We start from the raw sequence: 22,734 nt of genomic DNA on the forward strand, positions 1-22,734 counted from the left end.
AAAGAAATTTGAAAAAGAGTATTTGCTCTCATTTGTAACACAAGTTCTAATTGTTTATAGATTTTTGCTGTTTATTTTTTTTTTTTTTTAATTTGTAATTTTTCCAAAACTAATTTATATCTGTCTTATTAATGAGACCTTAAATTAATTAATTCCTTCAGTTATTGAATGAAATAATTAAAACTAAATAAACCTGATGTTTGTGTCTTACACACTTTGACTCCCTGTACTTAGCACTTACCAGGAGATGTTTGTGTGTTTAGACGCTAATGATTATAAACTTGTCATCGCCAATGATTGACCAGCGATCCGTGTGAGTGTGTGCGTGTGTATGTGTGTGTGTATGTGTGTGTGTGTGTGTGTGTGTGTGTGAACAGCATGGACTCCGGTCTACAAGAGCATCTGCTGTACTCCACTGTTCAGCCACACTACACACTCCATTATCCCCTAGCACAGCACATGTGTCAGCGCTGCAGGTGCCACATTAAGGTGATGTGTTTAATCATCAATTCAGCCAGGGGACGGCCCTCTTCACGCATACAACAAACACTACGTCCCAAGCTAGTAACTGCTTGTAGACCAGTTGAGAAGGGACTTTTAGCAAGGACTGGAGTGTGTTTGACTGTGTGTGTGTTCCTATTGGAAAGACTTTTGTTTTATAGTGTAGGAGAACTTAAAATTAGAGTTTTCTTCTGGTGGAATGTGTTGGTCTTCTGTGTCAGATTATGAGAGAAGGTTAATTCAGTAAGACTGACAGCACAGGTGTAAAAGTTTGGTACATAAAGTTTGTATGTGTCTATGTGGGTGATTCAGAGAGTTTTGATTGTGTAATTGTTCTGTTGTGAACCCTGAGGATGTCTAACTCCACCACCAACTTCTATGACTTGCCTCAGTCCTTCAGCATCTCTGACATTATCGTCATAGCAACCTACTTTCTTCTCAACCTCGCTGTTGGCATCTGGGTGAGAATCGGAGGAGTAAATGTGTGTGGATGTTGGGTTGATGTGTATGTGTAACGCTTTTCTCTGTCAGTCATCATGCAGGGTGAGCAGGAACACCCTGAGCGGATATTTCCTGGCTGGACGAGACATGGCCTGGTGGCCGGTGAGTCTGACATGAGTCTACTGGTGTTTATGTAGATAAAATATGTTGTTCTTTTGCAACCCACCAAGCAGTTACCCTTGTTTGCAAACATCATTTCACCTGAATTTGATTGTAAAGATTTGAGACTTAATTTTTGGACAGCCTGTGGAATATTCACAGATAAACTGCTGGTGGGATTTCTTTGGCAAATGTATCTTAAACACACATGAACTCTGATTACTGCAAGGATCTATTTTCATGTTACTTTATTCTTCTATTGCAATATGATTCAGGGTGAAATGTTCTACTTTAACTCCTTAAAATCAATCCGACAGCTAGTTTGGGATGACCTCATTAAAGACTAGATAAGCTGTTTCTAACCTTTAGAAATGGTGATCCTTAACAATAGACCCCCAACCACTCACTGTTCAGAGCCCCTTGTGATGTCTCTCTCCGTCTTTTCAAAGAAAAGTTTGTCTTGATTTGCTTGGATCTGCTGTTTTTGGTTTTCAATTGGAACAAGCTGTGTACATTACCTGTGAGCCCAAATTATCTTTTCAAACTTCCTCTGCTGAGGTTCCACGCATGCAAAGCTGATTCTAAAATATGAAGCGAAAACAATGCAGAGAACTGATCTGTTACAGAAGTGTCATGTCATTATTCTCTAAAATCTCACATGATACATTTGGTTGAGTTGCTATGATTCTTCATTGTTAAATTCTTGCTTGTGTTTGTGGCGTCTTGAGGACATGAAAGCCGTTTTCACGTACAGTATTCACTCTGGATAATATCTGGATAATTACGAGAGGACTGCTCCGGAGATTCTCCCGACCTCACTGTTCATATAACACAGGCAACACAAGGCTGTTGTACATAGCATTGCATTGACATGACATTAATCAAAACACTGAGATTGTCAGATGCAAAGGAAATGTCCAACCATTCAATCCAAAACTTAAGATTTAATTTATGTGATGTGTTATTTATTTCCTGTCAGATTAAACATTCAAAAACACTTTGAGATGGGGCTGAACGTTTGAGGAACATCTGAAAACAAGCTCCACCTCAACAAGTAGCAACAATGAAATTCTACATTGATGTATCAGCATGAAAAATAATTAAAAGTACATAAGTGCTTTTTTGAAAGAAGTGCTACTTTGAAAAGATGTTTTCTGCTAATACTTTCTTTAAATTAAGATTATGTGTACTGTACTGAAGTATAACATAATATTTTTTTATTTCTGTTTCGATACCCTTAATACTGATTCCATCACTGGTGTACACAGATTGGAGCGTCTCTCTTTGCCAGTTCAGAGGGCTCCGGGTTGTTTATTGGTCTGGCTGGGACCGGAGCTGCTGGAGGCATTGCTGTCACTGGTTTTGAATGGAATGTAAGTAGACACACACACACACACACCCACACACACACACACACACACACACACACACACACACACACACACACACACACACACACACACACACACACACACACACACATCCATAAACATCAAAGCTTCAGCAAAACAACATGAGTCTATTAATATTCAATAAAAGCAGCCTAGTCTGGAATGGAGCTGGGCTTGTCTGCTTATTTATAGGAATGGCTAGATCAACATCAACTACATGTACACAGTCACAGTGACTTATTTGTGATGATTGTAAAATCAATAATCACATTATTGCCATGAACAAGGCTATGTAGACCAAAGACTTTAATTTGATTTTGCAGATGCATTTGGATTTTCTTCCTTCAACAGCTTTAGCAGGTTGCCCACTGCAGGGGGCAGCAGAACATTTTTTTTAAAAGCCATGCAGGCATACTGGAAGGGGCACAACAGTAGAAAAGCCTAAACATTTAGCCTGCAGGAAAACATTTATATTTTATATATATTTACCATTATATTTTATATTTTTATAGGGAGTCAGTTAGGAAATGTGTGGTTTAACTTCTTTAGATGTTCTTTTTTTTTTGTCTTTCTCTTAGGCCACATATGTGCTGCTAGCCCTGGCCTGGGTTTTTGTACCCGTCTACATTTCCTCAGGGGTTAGTTTGCATGCACACACTCACGCATGCCTCCGCACGCACGCACGCACGCACGCACACACACACACACACACACACACACACTCTCTGACAAGCACATACTGTTGATGCTTGTTCAGGCTGGTTTAGTAGGTACATTTAGTTGCCAAGGGACATTCTCATCACAATTCCCCGCCTTTAAAATTCCCCAACAAGGTGTTACAATACTACACACATACAACTGTCTTCTAGGAAACATAATTTACTCTATTGGTACATAACAACTTTATTAAAAACAGGAAGTATGATCAAATAAAAAAAATTAACAGACCATACTGTGCTCCTACAACTGTCTGGAGCTTCTTCATTTTGCCCTTTCTGTGTAGCTCTAATATAAAGTTCCTCAAATGTGTTTGTTCAGATTGTGACAATGCCGGAGTACCTTGGCCGTCGTTTTGGAGGAGAGAGGATCAGAACCTACATGGCTGTCCTCTCACTGCTGTTGTCTGTCTTCACAAAAATATCAGTATGACAATTTCACACATGCAAATAAAAAACTTTTTTTTTTTTACCACTTTGCATCTCTTTGTCAATAAACTTGAATCTTATGCCGGCATTGTTGACAGATGTGTTTGTTTCTATCACCAGACTGACCTGTACTCTGGAGCCTTGTTTGTTCAGGTGTGCCTCGGATGGAACCTCTACTTGTCCACTGTCCTCATGCTGGTGGTCACTGCTCTCTACACTATTGCAGGTACACAAACATTCACACAGATGGTTAGATCAGATTTCACTAATATTATCCTTTTGTGGGATCACTGGATTGATAACGTTTGATTGAAGATGCCAAACTTTCATTTCAGGTGGTCTGGCTGCTGTTATCTACACCGACACTCTGCAGACATTTGTAATGATTATCGGTGCAATCATCTTAACAATCACAGGTTTTTACTATTATAATATACTAAACATATTACGGTTAGGCTATTTGAAGGATTGTATCAGAGATCTTTGTTCCTGGTTCACAGCATTCAATAAGATTGGTGGCTATGGCAACCTGGAGCGTGTGTACAGCATGGCGGTGCCCAGTAAGATCATTCCCAACAGCACCTGCCATCTTCCCCGTGAGGACGCCATGCACCTGTTCAGAAATGCCGTCACCGGAGACTTACCCTGGCCAGGCATGACTCTGGGGCTAACCATACTGGCCACCTGGTACTGGTGCTCTGACCAGGTACATTTATACACATACATAAACATGTGTAGACAAAAAGTGCGGATAACACATTTTTGTTGAACTTCTGCTGTAAAATGCAGGTCAACTGATGGCCATGAGAGGCTCCCTGCCAAGTGTTTCACTCGACTTTAGATAAATGAAAAAGTGTTATCAAAATAAATGTAATAGTTTGAGTACTGGACACTACAACCAATAAGTGCAGTGACACATGTAAAGTAGTGTCTATACAGTGTCACACACACTATGACTTGCATGCATTACAGAACAAAACCTTTCGAGCCCAACCGGGCTCTTCACGAAATTCTGTTCCTTAATGCATATAGTGAATAAATAAGTACATCTTTGGGAGCCATAGTGTTGCAAGTCTGTCTACGTATTATCTAGTGGTGACTCAGCACCTGATTTGTGTGTTTGCTGTTTGTTTTTATACACTGACACAACATTTGCATCTAAATGTGCAGGAAAATATTTTTAAAAAATCTTTTGCATATGTGCTGTACTTTGACAATTCATAATCTATCAATGTTAGGGTTAAATTCCAAGTAGAGAGGTGTAATTGTTTTCAATTGGTCTTTCATCTTGGTTGTTCTCAGAAATCCCTCAAAAGGGCCTCTCTGTACACACTTGCGAGTGCCTGATTTGAATCAGGCTGCATGAGAAACTTAAAATAGGAAGGATGGAGACTTGATCAAATAGAAAATGAGCTTGCATGCTTCTCTGATTAAATAAGCCTCTTGGGTTCCAAATATACTTGACTCCTTTGGTCTTGTGTTAAAAAAAAAATTGGAAGTTTATCAGAAAGAAAGCATGTCCAAAATATTTTTGGAAGAAAAATTAACTACAGTTATTAGGTTGGTCAAAATCAACAAAAGAAATGTAAACTGTGATAAATAAACCTTGCGGTAAAATTGTTTTGACAACTGCTTTCAAGGGAAATATTGAACTTTGACTGTTACAGTAAAATTTGCCCTACAACTCCATTCTACCAAATTGACCATCAGAAGTAACAAATCCCATTCATACACATTCAGATGCCACAGACAAAGCAGCAGGATAAATTGGGGTTAAGTGTCTTGCCCAAGGACATACAGTATGTGGCTGGGGATCAAACCCGAACCTTCCGGTTTAGAGACAACCATCTCAACCAACTGAGCCACAGCCGCTCTAATCAGTCATCATCATCTTACTGTTCTTAATGTTTTCCAGATAAACTTTCTGGTTACTGAAAACCCCTTGTTGATGCCCTTGAAATGGTTGAGACAATAACCACGTTTGGTCACCAACAATCTTTGTTTTTATTTACAACATTCCCTTTTGGTCCCACATCAATGATTAAATTACATACATACAACTTCTCATTATCTGCACATGTAATCTTTCACATCTGACAATATGTCAAAGCAATCAAAACAGTAGCCTACCCTTGCAAAATCAGTAACCAATCACAGTTGTATCAACATTAGAGCATGACTCCTGTATCAGTGGGGTGAGTTGCTCATGTTATATGTCATAGTCACAACACTTTTGTTTGTGTTGGTTACAGTACAAACATGAAAAAGACCAGCAGTTGAGGTAAATGAAGAAATATTTTTTCAAACCATTATTTACAATTCTCAAAGAAATACTATCACACTGACTCAGTATATCACATGACTTGTTATCACCTACACGTATATACCCTGCCTATGGTAAAAACCCTCAGAACAACTCTTGGATGAGTACATTGGCGCAAGGTATGCTAAAATGTGCGTTTTTCACAATAAACACTCCAATGGAAGGAGATGTAATTAATTTACAAGCAAAACTTAATCAAACAATTCCTTTAATGAAACTGCCAACCCTTGTTGACATTGTCAAACTGTCCTAGCTACAGAAGTCCTGAATGTTGAGCCTAAAGGTTTAAAAACAGGAAATTACTTTGCATCCAAGAAATAGAGAAGATTTACACACTGAAGAGTCACTAATTTCTTAAAATCAAATCCCCATTTTGCAGGTACTTGCTCACAGTTCTACCGGGTGGGCATGTTACTTTGAGATGTTTTTTTCTGCGGTGAACCACCCTTTGCCCTTAAATGTTTTAAGTTGTTCACTTTGGAGAAAGATACTCCCAGTAAGCCAGCAGGATTGGCTGGTGGCTGTGACATTGCATGGCCTGCCTTCCTGATACCAGGGCTGTGACGTCTCGGTGATCGGCTGGAGCGCGTCTCGCCAGGCGTCCGAGACGAATCAGGCTGCAGCGTTTGGCCCTGCCAGTAACGATGTCCTCCAATCACAGGGCCAACTGCTCGGGAAGGGCGGTGGAAACTTCCTGGTTTAGCAAGGACTACTTTATTTCCCCTCAGTCGTCCATCACGACCCGGAGATTTTGAGGTCTGAAACAACTACACAGAAAGAGGATGAAGAGAGACAAATAGGTCATCACAGAGTCCCATAGTACCTCAGGGATCAATCCTTGGCTCCTCATTATTATCTGCCTATACTGTATAGTATACAGTACTGTATACTATACTATTATATATTGTATACTATTACTATATAGGATACAGTATAAACAGAGAAGTAAACTTCCAAACTTTCCATTTTAACGTATTTGATTCCTAGGTTTACTTTCCATTTGGTAACAATGGTCCTGGGAAACTAGAGAGACAAATCACACATCCACGTAAATACTAAAAAAATATTTCTCTCCGTTTACCCATTATCTTTCCTATTAACCCCCCCAACAACATTTCTGCATGAAATCCGGGTGAGCTGTGCAGCAGCTGATATTCAGGTACTTTCACCATAAGCAAGCAGGCTTGGAATACATCAAATTGAACAAATAGCAGTGATATAAAGTCAGAAACATTCATCCTAACAGACTTCATCATCATGTCATGTCCTGCCCTCCTGAAACCCTGCATTCCTCCCGCCTGACAAGTCAAAGTCTCCTGCTGGGAAGTGCAGTCATAGTCACACTTCGCATTAACAATGTCTTTGTTTGATCACTTTTGATCACTACTATTCTTCTTATTTTTGTTTCTGTAGGTGATTGTACAGAGGTCCCTGTCTGCTAAAAACATGAGTCATGTAAAAGGAGCATCGATCCTGGCTGCCTATCTGAAGATGCTGCCGTTCATCTTCATAATCCTTCCTGGCATGATCAGCAGAGCTCTCTATCCAGGTGCATGCACACAGATGTGGGCAGACAATTTTCACAAACATACACACACACACACACACACAAACACAAGGGGTGACATGTTTACTGTAAGCAAGTAGTAACCTGCTTTGACAGCTCTGGTGCAACACACCCTTTTTCAGCAGGATTGTATAAATGTGTTTGTTTGACAGCCTTTCTGTGCTCTTACCCGTCTAAACAAATGTTAATCCTGTGCACTCCTCCAGTGATTTTCCAGGACAGAATATTGGAAATAGTTAAGATATCAAAGGTTAAGATAACTTAACAAGGGACATAACTGCTTTACTTCACAAATTTTCAACTTATAAGGGCTCTGCTACATTTTCGAGAAGTGTTAAGAAGTGCATGTGTAAAAAACATATCTGCAGGGTGCTCACCTGTCCTATGTGCCTGTGTGGTGAGGAGTGGCCTTGTCTGCGGAGCTGCTGTGATTGGCGTATTAGATCAGTGCTATCATCCGTTTTGCTGGGCTCCCGTAGGTCTAGCATGCTCTGGGAGAAGCGGGCCATCACGTTAATCCCATCTCCAGGACGTTGCCCATGACCAGACCCTGTCGTCACCCTTTGGATCATTTGGTCTCTTGTTTCTGGCTGGTCACAATCATAAAACTCTTCTTCTGATGCTGTGGAGGTGCTTGAAGGATCATCATTTGCAGCTCGGTCACATATAACCTTTGTGCTATCTTGGCTACCATCACCGTTGCTGCCTGAGTCCGGTCCGTCGTCCTTTAATGTTAAATTGCTGAGTCTTGGTTTCAGCTCCTCCTCCTCCTCATCTGATTGGTCAATTTTTATCAGAGTGACTTGTGGTTGGCAGACTATCTGTAACGTGCGTGGTTTAGGAACAGGAGGGGCTGCAGTCTGTGCGTCCTCTGGAGTTTGTTTAGCATTGTCTGTTGGTTGTGAATCAGCAGTAACGCTGGGTTGTGATGTAGGTGATGTATGTTGTGTTGTATTTGGTTTGGTTGTGTCTTGCCCTACAGGTGCGTTTTGCTGCTGAGGCAGTCCTCTTGAATCGGTTCCATCTATTTCATCGTTACACACAGCTGTTTGCGTTTGCTTTTTAGGCTGTTTCTTGGTTGGACTCACAGGAGCAGAGGTATCTTTACATTTTTTCCCAGAAGGATTTTCTGCTATTCCAGCTTTGTTCACATCCTGGTTTGAAGCAGGCGTCTCAGCTGCTGCAGGTGCTGTCAGTGGTGAAGTGAAGCGTACAGCCTGGCTCACTTGAAACCTCTCAGACCTCTGTAGGTGAACCTGATGGGCTCGCTTTTCATCTCTGATGTTGATAAATCCAATCACATCGCTTGGTGGATCTGGCTCTGGCCAGGTGGGCAGGTACGGGATCAGGTATGCTTTCTCCAGATTAGCCAATCCAGGATGTATGGGTGGCTCTTCAATAACATTCTTTAAACGTCCCTTGAGAATCTTTAGCCCAGGGGGAGTCTGTTTGCTCGGATTTTGTTCAGAAGAAGCCTGACTTGGGTGAGTTCCTGTGGAAACCAGGGCATATTTGGGATTGACTAATTTCCGAGCAATAGCAGCTGGAACTGGAGCAGGGGCCATCTGAGGTAGAGGGTCAGGGATTGGTTCATCTTCCATGGGAACCTTGTGGAGAGACACACCTCTGGACAAGAGGAAAAGGTCCCGAAACTGATAATCGAAGGTCTCCACCGCCTGTCCTGTGATCACAGTGATGAGGTTACGGTCCAAACGAGACGAGGACCAGGTGAAGCTGGGAAAACACAGACAATGGAAATAGTAATTCATAGCTGTGACTCTCCTACTGGTCATAGTTAGAATTTGTTTGGCCAAATCCAAAAATGACGTTTATTACTACAAATAAAGTATTTAATGCTCTGAACTACAGAAAGCAATAAGAGATAACCTTTTAATCCACTACGTACAATGGAAATGTATTCATATGCACCGCCTCTACTATTGAAAGTAATTTTCAACCATACCGCTATCTGTTTGTGTCAGGAAACGGGTAGAGAAAGTGGGAAATGACAGGGAAAGAAGCTACAGGTCGAACTCAAACCTGGACCTATATCCTCTGTACAAGGGACCAAACTGCTAAGCCATCCTGCCCCCCTCTGTTTGTTATATAGTGTGAGGGAGCTCAATCTGGTCTCTCACTGAGTGTGGGAGAGTAATCCTCTCCCCTGATTTGGACCAGGTGTATCAAACTTACATATGCCCTTGAGTTGCAGCACTATGTGCCGACTCGTTGTCCCACCTTCAGAGGAAGTGAGAGTCTCTCACTGTGTTTTCTCTTGTTGTCAGTGTGTTCATAAACACAAACAAATAACTTTCTGGGTCCATAGTGTTTGTGGGAGTGTTATGGCCTTCTGGACAGGTTAGTTTCGAGCCAGCTGCTTGGCAGCAGTGGTTTTGTTTATCATTTTCATTTAGGTTAGAAGGGTGTTTTGGCTCTATACTTTTGTTTGTTCCCTCCTCTCTCCACTCTATCGATTGCAATTTTTGTGGTTATGCTTCTTGGATAACTTTAAGAAACACCTTGGTTCGCACCTGTGTCCCACTTCCCCCCTATTCTGAAACTCTAGTTAGAAGAACTAAAGGACTGAGCTCAATGGTCCTCCCTGTTTAAATACTCAATCTTTATTTTATCAATCTTTATTTTTATAGCGTCAATTCATAACAGGTGTTTTGTAGTCATAAAAAATATTGGCCAAGTATAAGTGCGGATACAAGAGTTTTTTTTCCCCAGTCAAGTTTAGTGTACTTAGAAAGGAAAAGGAATGCAGCTAAAAGGGGAGAATACACCGAAATATAGTAGACCAAAAAAACGTTTTTAGATTTCATATGCATCAGCTACATCGCCCCCTTTGCAGGTTTGTTCCATCTCAACTCGTTCTTCTATGTCAAGCCTCCTACTGACAAAATAACCCTCGACAAGTTAATCATTACTCCACCATACATGTGTACCTTGAAGTCATGTGTCACATTATGATCATGATTATCTTTGATCTCATCTTTATTTCAAGTTGGGATTCCTCAACTTCCTTGGATAACGTCTGTGAGTAATACAGAGTGTTAGAAAAGGCTGTAGCTTATTATGACCACAATAAAGGTTTGTGCAGGTGTTAAGGTTGATTTTCTACATGATAGTGAAAGATCAATTTAATGAGAAATGTAAACTGGAAGATAAAGGTCAGCATGCTGCAACAAGTATGGTTTCATAATTCTGGCCTGTTGGGAGCAGCCTTTGCCATGCTGCAAAGTAAATATTGACACATCGTCTTTTGTTATCAAGTTAAGGATTATAGGATCATAAGATGCATGTTTGCCTCCGAACAGCTGTCACCAAAACTGTGTGAGACTGAACAATGAAAGTTAAGCTAAACAGAAGAGTTGCTGTCCAGAACATCAAAACAAAGAACTGAAAGATACCAAACTGCTCAGTGGAGTAAAGGGACACTGTAGGATCGGGTCTTAGGTTAGCCTTTTACAGAGAACCCTCGAAAAGACGAACCCAAAACATTAATATAGTACACAAATAAGAAGGAAACTCACCTCACCAATACTTCATACTTCTGTGACACAAAAATCTGCATTTGCTCCAACCATTACATATTGTCTAGATTTTTGTTTATGTTGGTCTAAGCTGAAGCAAAACATCTCAGCTCTGGATATATGTAAGCATGCACTAACTTTTTAAGTAATTCTCATAATGTGCCAGACTGAAGAAAAACATTTTTATTCAGAACTTACACAAACATCTGATGCTGAGGCTAAAATTAAATCATGAACACGACCGCTTGTTATCAAAAACCAGCTGGCACAAGAAGGTGTGCTCAGTAGGAAGACATTTTTACTGTTTTGTGAGTTGGAGCAACAACAACAATGATCTCGGTTGCTAAATGTTTTTAAACCACTTGTTTTTGAATGGTACAATTTTTGTTTAAAGGTCTAAAGTATCTAAAAGCACAGAAGCTTTAAAAAATAAATTCTGATCTTCAGTCACATTTATAACCAAAGCTAGCATGAGCAAAAGAGAAAGAACCCTGTCTACATGGCACAAATACACGAGCAGGATTTTGGTACTAAGCAATTCCAACTATACTGTATGTAAAACTAAGACAGTGTGCAGATGTTTGCCAGTATTTTTGTTTTTGTAATTAAAATTGAGAAATTACCCGAAATTGGGGGCCATGACTTGGTTTATTTTGACTACAATAGTGTCAAAGTCACAAAATCTGCGTTATCTGCAGTTCTTCCTTTCTACACATAAATGTCACTGTTTTTATGGACATTCAGAACTCATTGTAAAGCACACTGCTCACCTGTATGAGCCTGAGATGGCTCTGTCTCCATCAGCCAGGAGGAACTTCTGGCTCAGTGATCCACGCACCTTCTGTGCTGTTCGTGAAAAGAACTCCACCCCTCCACAGCATCGTACGCGCAGATTCTACACAAACATAAAGACAAAGTGGAGTACAAAGGGAGGCTCTTAGGGGTGTATTGTTAATGGGAGGAAGGATTTGAGTGCACAAAAGCAAATAAAGGCATCAAGAAAATGAGGCGGCAGAAAAGCACAAGTTTTTCAGAACAGCTCTTCTCCTGTAATACCACCATAACCTTACGACCTTACAGGTGTGAGCATGGTACATTGAATTGATATAAGTGCAAGCTTGTTTGACACACCCTGCTGTGTTTGTCTTTGGCCCTGTGATAAGGGTGTGGTTCCAGGCTCAGCGTTACCTCGTAAAGTAAACTTTCTGTGTGAAGTCTCACAGTAGACGCTAGCACAGAAGACGCAACTGCGCATAATGACAGGAGAGATGGCAGATAAGAAAGCAGTTAAAAGAGAAGGAGGGTCTGGCGGTTGATGCTATGAGGAAGGAGGAAGGAGAAAGGAAGGATTATAATGTCACAGAGAGCAAATTGTGTGCATGGTTCGGCTAATTGCCTGGAGCACAGAGGGGAATGTGCTTGGTGTCTTTTTTTGGCCTCTGGTGAATATTTAGAAAATCCCCCATTACATATCAAGTACTTTCTGTTAGTGCCTGGACCAGTTTAACTCTAACTAAAGGCAGAGAATAAAGAAATTCAGCCTATGGTGACAAGCTAGTGCATGCACTTTGCCAAGACCTGCAGGCTGAAACATGTCACACCTTTATCCTCATCTGCCCTACTTTCATTTAATTACCTTTTATAGTGATAGACGTGTTATTTTAAACTGTCTTTAATGGAAAAAAATTCATTTCAAATGTTGACACAGGGATTTTTTAAAACTAAACCCTTCTCTATTATTACATACTTGTCGAAGTAGCCATCTATCCCCCCCCCCCCCCCCCCCCCACACACACACACACACACACATCAAAACATCATCTGTGTGTATGTGTTTTTACAAACCTTCAGGTGTCCACGGTGCATATCAGCTCTGCCACACATGGAAAGAAAACAGGGGACTGCAGCCTGATCGATGATAATGTAAACAGGAACTTTGCGTTTGTAGCTTGCATCCAGCAGGTCTCGAAAGATATCCACATCTGTGAACACATCCATCACCACGGCGATCACCTAAAAAAACCCAAAGAGAGGAAACCAGAAAAAGGGTTTGTTTTTCCTGGTCTGTGAGGTTTATTTAGATTTGTGCTGCTCCTACAAACAATATTTCATCTCCTCTAGGAAGCCTTGCATATGTGAGAACTAGATGGTGAAGTAAATGAAACAAAGTGAGAGTACTTGTCCGAACATGAGTGTCCCATGAGGAGACACAAAGAGCTTTGCAGATTGGTTCTAGACTGTGAAGAGGCTGACAATGTGAATTCAACAACAGGGCACAGTGACAGCATGGCACCTTTTCACACAGTGCCGTCTATTCACTCCTCACTTGACCCAGTTTGAATTTTTAGAACTGAACAATTGTTGCACCAAAGACTGGAAACTTGACAAATTATCTGAAGAGCAAAAGAGCTCCGGAAAAGGTGTAGTTGAGGTTTTACCCCAGATTTTAAATTTGTATTATATAGTGTACTTGTGTGTGGTGAAAGATTGTTGTTTCAATGTAAATTAAGTTAGAAACAGTAGAAGGTGAAAGAAGCTCCCATTTACAGTAACACAATAGTGCATGCCTATAAAAACAAGAGCAGCTTAAGCTCAGGTAAGCTGAGCAATAAAGCTGCGTTGAGGGAAAGTTATTGCCTGGATCGCTTGCCTTAAATGCCTTCCAAATAATTAAAAAAAAAAAGTCTGGCTTGGAATTTAGTCTGTTGTACTTGTTGATCCAGGCCAAAGCGTGACATGTGCCATTTATGCATGTTACAGCGGGTTGGTATAAGTAATGACGTCAGCATTTTCCCCCACTGTCGTGTAAAGATTAGGCTTGTTGTATTAAAACTTTGCTGTTTGCATTGGTGAGTGCGTGTGAGAAAGGAGCGACAGGGAAGTAGGTCTGTGGACAATTTACATATATAACATACAGTCCAACTTCAGCAGTAGGAGATACAGTTTAGCCTGGTGTGCAAAGACATAACTCGGAGCAATGTTAATGGTGATAATATTATTTTCTTCATCAGGGAAATATGCATATTTAGATAACTCAGAACACAATGGGATTACTTTATCTCGCTATCAGCCAAATTTTAAAAAAAATAAAAAAAGTTGCATTTAACAGATGCCAACTGCAACAGCTGAAATGGCTCAAGAACAAGAGATTGTTTGTTTGGTGTTTTTCACCAAACATCTAGATATCAAAACATCAGCTGATTATTTTCCAATAAACCAAACATACCAATCAGTTAGGTAGTATCAGACCTCAACAGTGTCCTTAGATAACTTTGTTGGTCTCTTAAAGGTTTTCTTTTTCAACAGTTTCTACAAATTTATGTTTGAGTGAAAGTGGACTGTGTTTTTCTCTTTGTTGTCCTGGTTTAGTTGCACTAGAACAAATCTAAACTTTAATGAAGTTTTTGTCAGACATTTTCTGCAAGTTTGTGTGTGTTGGCTCTAGTAGGTGTAGGAACGGTGTTTTTTTTTTCATTATTTGATTGTTTTGTCCACAAGATTTGCATACACAAGTCAAATAAAAACCTAGTAAATATAAGGAAATCCTCCAACAACTCAAGTTTTATATTTAAACATTATTTCACACAGTGCAAACACTTACTTTTATAGTCTTTATTTCACATAAACCAAGCTTTTTAGAACATACTTACCCTTTGGGCTGATGCAATGCTCTTGCGCACCACTTCTTTGATGTGCGTGTGTCCGTCGGTCGGAGGTTGGGTGTATACGGTCACGCGCGTGACCCCTCTGTAAGAATTGGCCTCGGGCCAACCGAGGTCCAACTCCGCCACTGAGGCCTCAGACCGGTCTGGCCAGTACTGGAGGGACACCGGACCGTCAGCGTCTTCCCCGGATCCTGGGGTGATGTTCCCCAGTCCTGGAGTAGTGTTCCCCACTCCTGGGGTAGTGTTCCCCGGACTGGATATGTCTAGCTTCAGGTGGTGCTCGTGCCCAGGTCGGTAGGCCTCCACAATATGTGCAATTCGCTCCAGCTCCGGTTCCGAGAGGAATTGCCGAATGTTATTTTCGCGGGTGTAGTCCGTGAACGCATCGCGGCCCTTGGTGATGAGCGCCTCCAGGGCCAGCCTTTGGTCCTCACTGTAGAAAAACTCTGGTTTGCTCTCGCTCACGCGCCAGTTGACGTGGTGGTCGTCCAGACACTGGATCTGTGACAACGCCATGGCCCAAATGTATCCACTCGGCTAGTTTGTAGTAAATAGTAAAGTAGCCTACTGGAAACACTCTGACCCACTTTCCATTCGTCACTCCAAAAGGTCAGACTTCGAAAAAGTATGACTTCTCATGTCTGTCCATGTCCACGGTGTCCGCGTGACATGGGACTGTGAGAAAGTAGGTTAAAGAGACCCTGTGTGAAAACATTCACATGCGAATCAGATACACCGTCAGCACCGTTCTTCTAAACGTGCTCCAGCCCCGCTCTCTTGTCAGTCCCTCTCTCTCTCTCTCACACACACACACACACACACACACACACACACACACATTCAGGTGTTTGAGAACAAAGCCTTTCACCTGAGAGCCCCGCCTCTCTCACCTGACAGGATCAGGCGAACTCCAAGCGGCGGAGAACCCGGGTCCGCTACTCTGTCCGCGGGGCCCGGCGGCGGCGAACACGGAGACAGGCGGCTGATAAGTTAAGCGTGTCTGCCAGTGAGTCAGGCTGTAGTGGAAAACATACTTGAGATAAAGAAATAAGTCATTAATCCTCCACTTAAGATGTGTTGAAACAGAGCGTGGGTTCAGACAAGCTCTTTCGCTGACGAGTCACTTTTCTTCGTTTTGTTGGAGTTGAACGCTGCAGCTGTTACAGGCACAAAAAATGGAAACTTCTGATGAGTTCCCCGAAACACAAAAACGTCCAGATCTCTGACGTGGCGCTAGTGTCCCAAACTTCCTTGCGTTTATATCACGTCGGTTAATCTTTCCCCTTATTTTCCTCTTGAAACTCCCCCCCCTAGGTCCAGTGTGGAGCAGACGATGAGTGTCTGACCCTGGTATTTGCCAGCGGAAGTTCTGATACCGGGACAAAAAGGCGGAGTGCCCGGTAGTTTAGAAAGGCTTCAAACTCCACCCTCTGCACAAAGAGAAATCTTGAAATTTATGAACTCACCCATTTTGACAAGTTAACACCATGTTATCAAATACGGTAGGCTTACTCATCCATATAGGACTGGCTGATTTTTTAAATGATCGACACAGACAGGAGAAGCCTTCAATAAAGCCCTGTCGATGGAAAATAACAGTTTTAAGAGTATTAGTCGAGTGGTGACTGCTAGTACAACTAGAAGCCTTCTCAACTAATTCTACCCCACCCCTTTTTTTTTACTTGTTTGCAGTGCATTTAAGTGAAACGTTTTAGGCTTTACTTCATCCTCATCATTTATTTTTTTATTCGTTAAAATCCCCAGAAAACACATTGAGAGAGAATCCTCATTTGCAAGGGGCTGAGGTACAGTACAAGATACAGATAAAACAAGTAACAGCAAGAAATGAAATAATAATAATAAAAAAAAAAAAAAAAACAGAAAGTAGTCTGTAGTCAGTTTTTTTTTATTTATTTTTTTTAAAGGCAAGACAATACAATGCAAACAACTTGATGCTTTTGGTAATTATGGTAATGAAATGGCCTGAAATCAATAAGTGATGCATCTGTACAAACTATAAAAACAAACAATATCATAAGCATGATGTTGGTAATATATATGCACGTCACCCCTGCTGCCAGGTAGGTGTCAGAAAAGGTATTAACAGCATGATGCCAAAAGAGTCTTTAATTAATTTTCCACATCAAAAACAGTGGGAGTTAGAAAATAAACAATGATGATATAATTTGTACTAAACAATTCATGCATCAGTACAGAACATAACTTGAAAAAGTTACTTCAGGATGTTTAAACAGATATCTTAAATAATGCGTGTGTTTTGCATACAGTAAAATAGGTATAGGTCTACATCATATATTAAATTGTTTTTTTTTCCTTTAATAAAGTGCAGCTTTACAACTTGTTACTCCCAAATGTGTTGACTGTCCTATTTTTTTCTATTTCCAGGATGAAGGAGAATAGAATAAGAGCGCTGAAAACACTAATTTTGTAGAGGTCATTTAGGATAAAGAGAGAGCTACTTATGCTGTCCAACTTAAATGAATATTTTGCCCCTGCCTCAGCATGAGTAGAAAATGGAGCAAAGAAGCATGAATTGTGCATGAGTAGAATATTTTGTTACCACTTCCACTCTTGTGACTGTGTCTTCATATTTCAGACTCTGTGGGATGTGTGGATCCAGAGGAGTGTGTGCGCGTGTGTGGAGCTGAGGTGGGATGCTCAAACATCGCCTTTCCCAAACTGGTCATTGAACTCATGCCAAGTGGTGAGAACATTCCCCTCATTAAACAAAGTATTTTTTTTTCTTACTGTGTCATTTTTTTGAGTCTGTTCATTTGCATGTGTGTATTACAGGCTTGAGAGGACTTATGATAGCAGTGATGATGGCTGCGCTGATGTCCTCGCTCACCTCCATCTTCAACAGCAGCTCCACACTCTTCACTATGGACATCTGGAAGAAACATCGCACACGTGCCTCAGAACGAGAGCTGCTATTGGTCGGCAGGTAAGACTTCTTAAGCCTGCCTGACCCAAAAGTCAAATGTGCACTCTGTAAATGCTAGAGCTCACTCTTAGCACTAGGATCAATAAAGAAAAAGGATATTTGTGGTCAGTGAAATTGAAAGGCGTTTTCTGTCTGCTACAGGATCGTGACTGTGATCTTGGTTGTGGTGAGTGTGGTGTGGATCCCCATCTTGCAATCGGCCAACAGTGGTCAGCTATATGTTTACATCCAATCAGTGACAAGCTACCTCGCCCCACCTGTCACTGCTGTCTTTACTCTGGCTGTCTTTTGGAAAAGGACCAACGAGCAGGTAACACATATGATACACTAAGTACTCAAACTAACCTTTTTTCCCTTTTGGATTAATTTGTCATTAGTTTTATTTAGAGTTAAGTTAAAAATGCCTAAGTGGAGTGACTTGAATTTGCAGCAAATCCTAATAGAAAAAGGAACCACTAAGTTCAATATTTTGACTTGATAAATCACTTGAACAAAAATATTTGTTCAACATCCCACTAAGAGCATTAATTACTCTACAATTGCCATAAAACTCATTCCATGAACATTTTTTGAGACTGCTACAAACACAGCTCCTGCTGCTATTTTCAGCACAGAGTAATAAACAGTAGAACAAAATGTACTCGATGCTGGAAAACAGTCAGAATTTCTTAGTGTTTTGAGTCTTTCCTGATTGCTCTGCTTGTCCATTCTCCCACCCTGTACTGGTGCATGGTTTTATTATCCTCACATGGGTTCCAGCTGCCAACAACCCTTGCTGCTCGGTCTGGAGTACTGTGTGTGTGTGTGTGTGTGTGTGCTCACTTACATGCATATCTGTGTGTGTGATAGCCCCATACATTTTATGAAGTGTACTGTTTATTTTTCTCTCTGTAGTCACCAACATGGTTGTTCTGCTCCTTCACATGAAAACTGAGAGTTATTGATACTGGCAGATAACAAAGTGCAAATATATTGAAAGACAAAGATGAACAGAGAGAGACAAAAGAGATAATACTTATGTGGTAAGAATATGTATGAGCCTAGAGCTAACACATGTTGAAACATCTTTCTTTCTACAAGTGAAGACCAGTCTGCTGGATAGTCAATAACTCAGATTAGAGCAAGTCCTGGGTGTGTCTGCACCTTGTGGACATGCTGTTAAGCTATTATCATTTCTGAGGTTTTTCACAATGTAAAGGTTCTTACTCTTTTTTGTAATGAAATGTAAATATTTTCCTTTTTTTACTGTGAATGAAGCCTAAAGAGTCTATGTAAGGTTACAGTTTAATGCATTATGACAGGGGATGGCAGGAGCCCAGCAAACACTCTAGCTTTTTTCACTTTCTTTAAACAGGATTACTCATTTTATATTCAAAAGAATCAACGATATATATTAAACTAAATTGTTGTTGCTAGAATTTAGATTAAAGATAGACACATTATAAAATAACGACTTAAAAACAGGATGTTGACATTGTGCTTATGAGCAGTATATATTCAAATCAAAATGTAAGGGTAATAAAAAAAATGTACACTTGTACATTGTGTATCAAGTTATGATGTAATGATAAGTGGATTTATTTTTGGACCAGGCTGTAAACACATTTATGTCTGCTGTAAAATGAGCTTTTTATTATGGCTAACAATTGGCTTTTGCAGGCAGCCTCAAGAGGAAACTCGATGAAACTGCAGTTTTTTTTTTTACTTTTCAGCATTGGTTTTATTTTTCAACACCAGAAGTTAAAGCTTGGTTTGTGTGCTAACACAAAAACAATGTGACAGTGGTACAACAGGATAGCAGCATAGTCATTTAAATAGATATACGTTTCAACATGCAAAACGGTAAACAAGAGGATGAGAAACATTATTCCTGCTAAACACCAGATTAGCATTGTCATTGTGAACATGATTGAGGATGTTGATATTAGACCTATAATGCTTAGTTTTACATGCAGCTGCTTGCTAGCATGACTAGCTTTTTCAAAGTAAAATATAGTTTCACATGTAAAAGAATCAATGAAATACAATTGCCACAAAATACTACTTAACTGAATTTTCTTAAAACTTTAATATTTATACATTTTACAAAAGTACTCAATTTAAATCTGCATGCACCAACATCTCTAAGCCAAAGGAAGTCCCAAACTGGGACTGGACTAGAGGGGTTGTTAAATGTCACAGTCATCTGTTAACATTTTACTTTAAACCCATATAAACACAGTGAGCATATGGCTGTAAGAAAGTTGATGTCCATGACTCATGTTGATGCTCGTAAGTGCACAGGATGTGTCACACGCTGACTAGTCTGACACTGCATCGAGCAAACAACAAAGAACTATTTAATGAGAACATGACGTGTCTTTGAAGTACATCAGCTGCAAATCTAACCCATAAAACTTTCTGTCAAGGATTTTGCTCTGAAAAGTGCAGGATTTGTTTACATTTTGATATTGAAACTGATACCAGAAAGCAGAACAGTGCAATGCACTGCTCTTTACTCTTTGTTTTGAAAATCTCATTATTTTTGACTGGCGTTCAGTCAATGTGCACAGATCACATTCTTTGCTGAAGGTTGAATAGAAAAGGAGACAGAAAGTTATTTGTGTCACTGCAGCACGTGTATACTGAAGTGAGAAATGACACGACAATGACAGATTACCGTGGTGGGAAAGTGAGAGCGCTGCGAGGCGACCACACCCAAGTGCGAGCCAGGCCTGTTGCAGGAATTACACTGATACATTTAGAAGCTGAAGGTTTAGCAAATCAATCCAGAAAAGCAATCTAACCTGAGTGTGTTTATTTGTGTGCATTCAGGGAGCATTCTGGGGCCTGATGGTGGGTCTGGTGGTGGGTGTGTGTAGGATGGTCCTGGAGTTTGCCTTCCCACCTCCCAGATGTGGCGTTGTGGACTTAGCTCCTGCAGTGCTGCGTGATGTCCACTACCTCCATTTTGCCATCTTGCTGTGTGGGCTAACTGCCATTGTTGTAATTATAGTATCATTGCTTACACCACCACCCAGCCATGAACAGGTGCGTAAACTTCAAACAGAAAACAACAGAACTAATAGGGAAGTTTTACTGTAAGTATTTTGAAGTTGACATACCTGTACTTTTATCTGCAAACATTAAAAAAGAGATACATCTGAGGTAAAGGAAGAAGCATCATCTAAAAGATTGTCTCCAAGACATTCAAAATGGAAAAAAATACCTACAAGGACCACAAAAACTTGCTGTTAAACTCACGATAACTAGCACATGTTAGCCATATCATATCCCCATTTCTCTAGTCTTTGTGCTTGGCTAAGTTAAGCAAAGCTGAAAGTGCTATTAGCTCCAGCTTCATAGAATCCATCATTACTTCCAACTCTTTTTAGAAGAATACTTCCTAAAATATAGAAAATAAATTTGTCAACAAAGTTGATTGTTTTTTTGTTTTTTTACAATTGTATACTTTAAAACAAGTTGATTTTCTTCTCATTAATTCAATTTGGTTACATGTCTTTTTTGTTCTCCCTTAGTTGTGTAACCTGACATGGTGGACTATAACTGAGGGACCTCAAAGAGAAATACCTCTACAGAAAGTGTCCACTGTCAGTCACCGTAGCTCCCAGAGTAAGATACTCAAGAGTGAAGCTTGGAATAAAACCAGACATCATGTGATTTACAGTCATCTCTGTAAAATTTTGCTTGAGTAACTTCCTGTGTGTGTGTGTGTGTGTGTGTGTGTGTGTGTGTGTGTGTGTGTGTGTGTGTGTGTGTGCGTGTGTGTCTTTCAGGCTCTGAGCCAACTCGGCGGGTGACATGTGGTCATGGTGCAGGATTGTGTATGTCAGCAGCTCAGCGATCAGAAGAGACTCCAGCTCCCAGAGTGCTTAGTGTCAGAGAGAGTGTGTTCTGGTCCAGGTTCTGCTGTGTTAACGCTCTCCTTTTGGTCAGCATTAACATTTTTCTGTATGCATACTTTGCCTGAGTCAAGGATCCGATTTAACATCCTGCCCCACCCTCCTGCTGAACCTCTGCCAAACTCTGAAATGAACCCAAAAACTCCGCCTGCCTGCCAAGCAGCCTCTGATTTCTTTTGATACTTTATGGAGTAGAAGCAAGCTGTGATTTTTGTACACATTTTATGCATATCTCTCAAAAATCAAGGCAATGTATACTGTATTTAAAGTGAATCATACATGCTGATGTAACATGTTTCTGACAGCACATACCTCTCTGCTAAGGGCTCCACACATCTCATGTCTTATTTAGTTGCATTTTTCTTTAATCCGCTCCACATTTCAGTCAAATTAAACATAATGACAGATAATAATCACGTTGTGGATATTTTCATAAAGTAGTAGCATAAAGTCAAGTGCCACAAACTTCTAACATTGTTATTTGCATGGTTGTATTTGAAAAAAGAAAAAAAAAACCTTTACTAGACCTAATCCCTTTACACTTGCTAAACGCAGTGCGGAAACAATGGACCACTCACACAAGCCTGATGCTATGTTGACAGTTTATGACTTTGTAACAATGATGTGTGTATTCACAGTACCAACTAACAAGTGGAAAAGAACATATTGCCAAGTAGAAAAGCGTGTAAAGTGTGTCAAATCACACTGGTTGACCACCAGTCAACTTCTCACTGAAACTTAACAAAAACACTAGATGTGAAAATGTGTGAAATGATGTGAAAAGTATTGCATATGTAAAAACACCAATATAGTATTTCTACTGTCATGTATTGTTCTTATGATTTTTCTCTTTTAACTCATGTATAATAGACTTTTGGTTTTCTTATGAAACCACTCCATTCCCATGTTTTGTGGCTGAATCTAAAACTTTTTTAAATGTAGTAGAAATGACACTGAAGCTGAAATATGCTGTTTATGGTCAATAAAATGAGTTGTGAAGTAAGTAAAGTAAGATTATACCCTATATTGAGAATAAATTTGTGTTGTTCTGGTTTTATGTGACTTGTGTAAATATGTCTTTGTGAGTCTGTGTGCATAATTCAATAAAAATAATAAATGGTGTGTGTGTGTGTGTGTGT

General features: G+C 40.3%; 2 protein-coding genes across 4 annotated transcripts; one reads left to right on the top strand and one right to left on the bottom strand.

Annotated features, from left to right (window-relative positions):
- The first annotated feature begins 1,032 nt into the window (after positions 1-1,032).
- On the top strand, positions 1,033-22,716 carry slc5a10 (solute carrier family 5 member 10). Its single transcript, XM_079338070.1, has 13 exons — positions 1,033-1,104; positions 2,370-2,474; positions 3,071-3,130; positions 3,531-3,635; positions 3,758-3,863; positions 4,138-4,343; positions 7,374-7,509; positions 17,346-17,453; positions 17,543-17,693; positions 17,835-18,003; positions 20,508-20,723; positions 21,212-21,305; positions 21,470-22,716. The coding sequence occupies exons 1-13, from the start codon at positions 1,090-1,092 to the stop codon at positions 21,661-21,663; spliced, it is 1,665 nt and encodes a 554-aa protein (XP_079194196.1). The 5' UTR covers positions 1,033-1,089; the 3' UTR covers positions 21,664-22,716.
- fam83gb (family with sequence similarity 83 member Gb) lies at positions 5,618-16,168 on the bottom strand. 3 transcript variants are annotated; one of them, XM_079338068.1, is made up of 6 exons: positions 15,619-16,168; positions 14,714-15,429; positions 12,909-13,076; positions 11,834-11,958; positions 7,905-9,261; positions 5,618-6,727 (listed from the first exon to the last, which is right to left on the bottom strand). In XM_079338068.1, exons 2-6 carry the CDS (start codon positions 15,242-15,244, stop codon positions 6,356-6,358), a joined length of 2,553 nt encoding a protein of 850 aa, XP_079194194.1. In that variant the 5' UTR covers positions 15,245-15,429; positions 15,619-16,168; the 3' UTR covers positions 5,618-6,355. The 3 variants fall into 3 exon arrangements, with proteins under 3 accessions (XP_079194194.1, XP_079194195.1, XP_079194193.1); XM_079338069.1 differs by having other exon boundaries at positions 15,597-16,168; XM_079338067.1 differs by having other exon boundaries at positions 14,714-16,168.
- Positions 22,717-22,734: the final 18 nt, after the last annotated feature.

Source organism: Symphodus melops (assembly GCF_947650265.1).
Source record: "Symphodus melops genome assembly, chromosome: 2".
NCBI lineage: Eukaryota > Metazoa > Chordata > Actinopteri > Labriformes > Labridae > Symphodus > Symphodus melops.

Coding starts and splice junctions, on each gene's coding strand:
- slc5a10 (XM_079338070.1), top strand. Junction 3,131..3,530: donor CCGTCTACATTTCCTCAGGG/GTTAGTTTGCAT, acceptor GTGTTTGTTCAG/ATTGTGACAATGCCGGAGTA. Junction 21,306..21,469: donor CAGTCACCGTAGCTCCCAGA/GTAAGATACTCA, acceptor TGTGTCTTTCAG/GCTCTGAGCCAACTCGGCGG.
- fam83gb (XM_079338068.1), bottom strand. CDS start 15,244: ATGGCGTTGTCACAGATCCAGTGTCTGGACGACCACCACGTCAACTGG. Junction 9,262..11,833: donor GCCATCTCAGGCTCATACAG/GTGAGCAGTGTG, acceptor GTGTTTTCCCAG/CTTCACCTGGTCCTCGTCTC. Junction 6,728..7,904: donor CACACAGGCACATAGGACAG/GTGAGCACCCTG, acceptor CTTTCTGTGTAG/TTGTTTCAGACCTCAAAATC.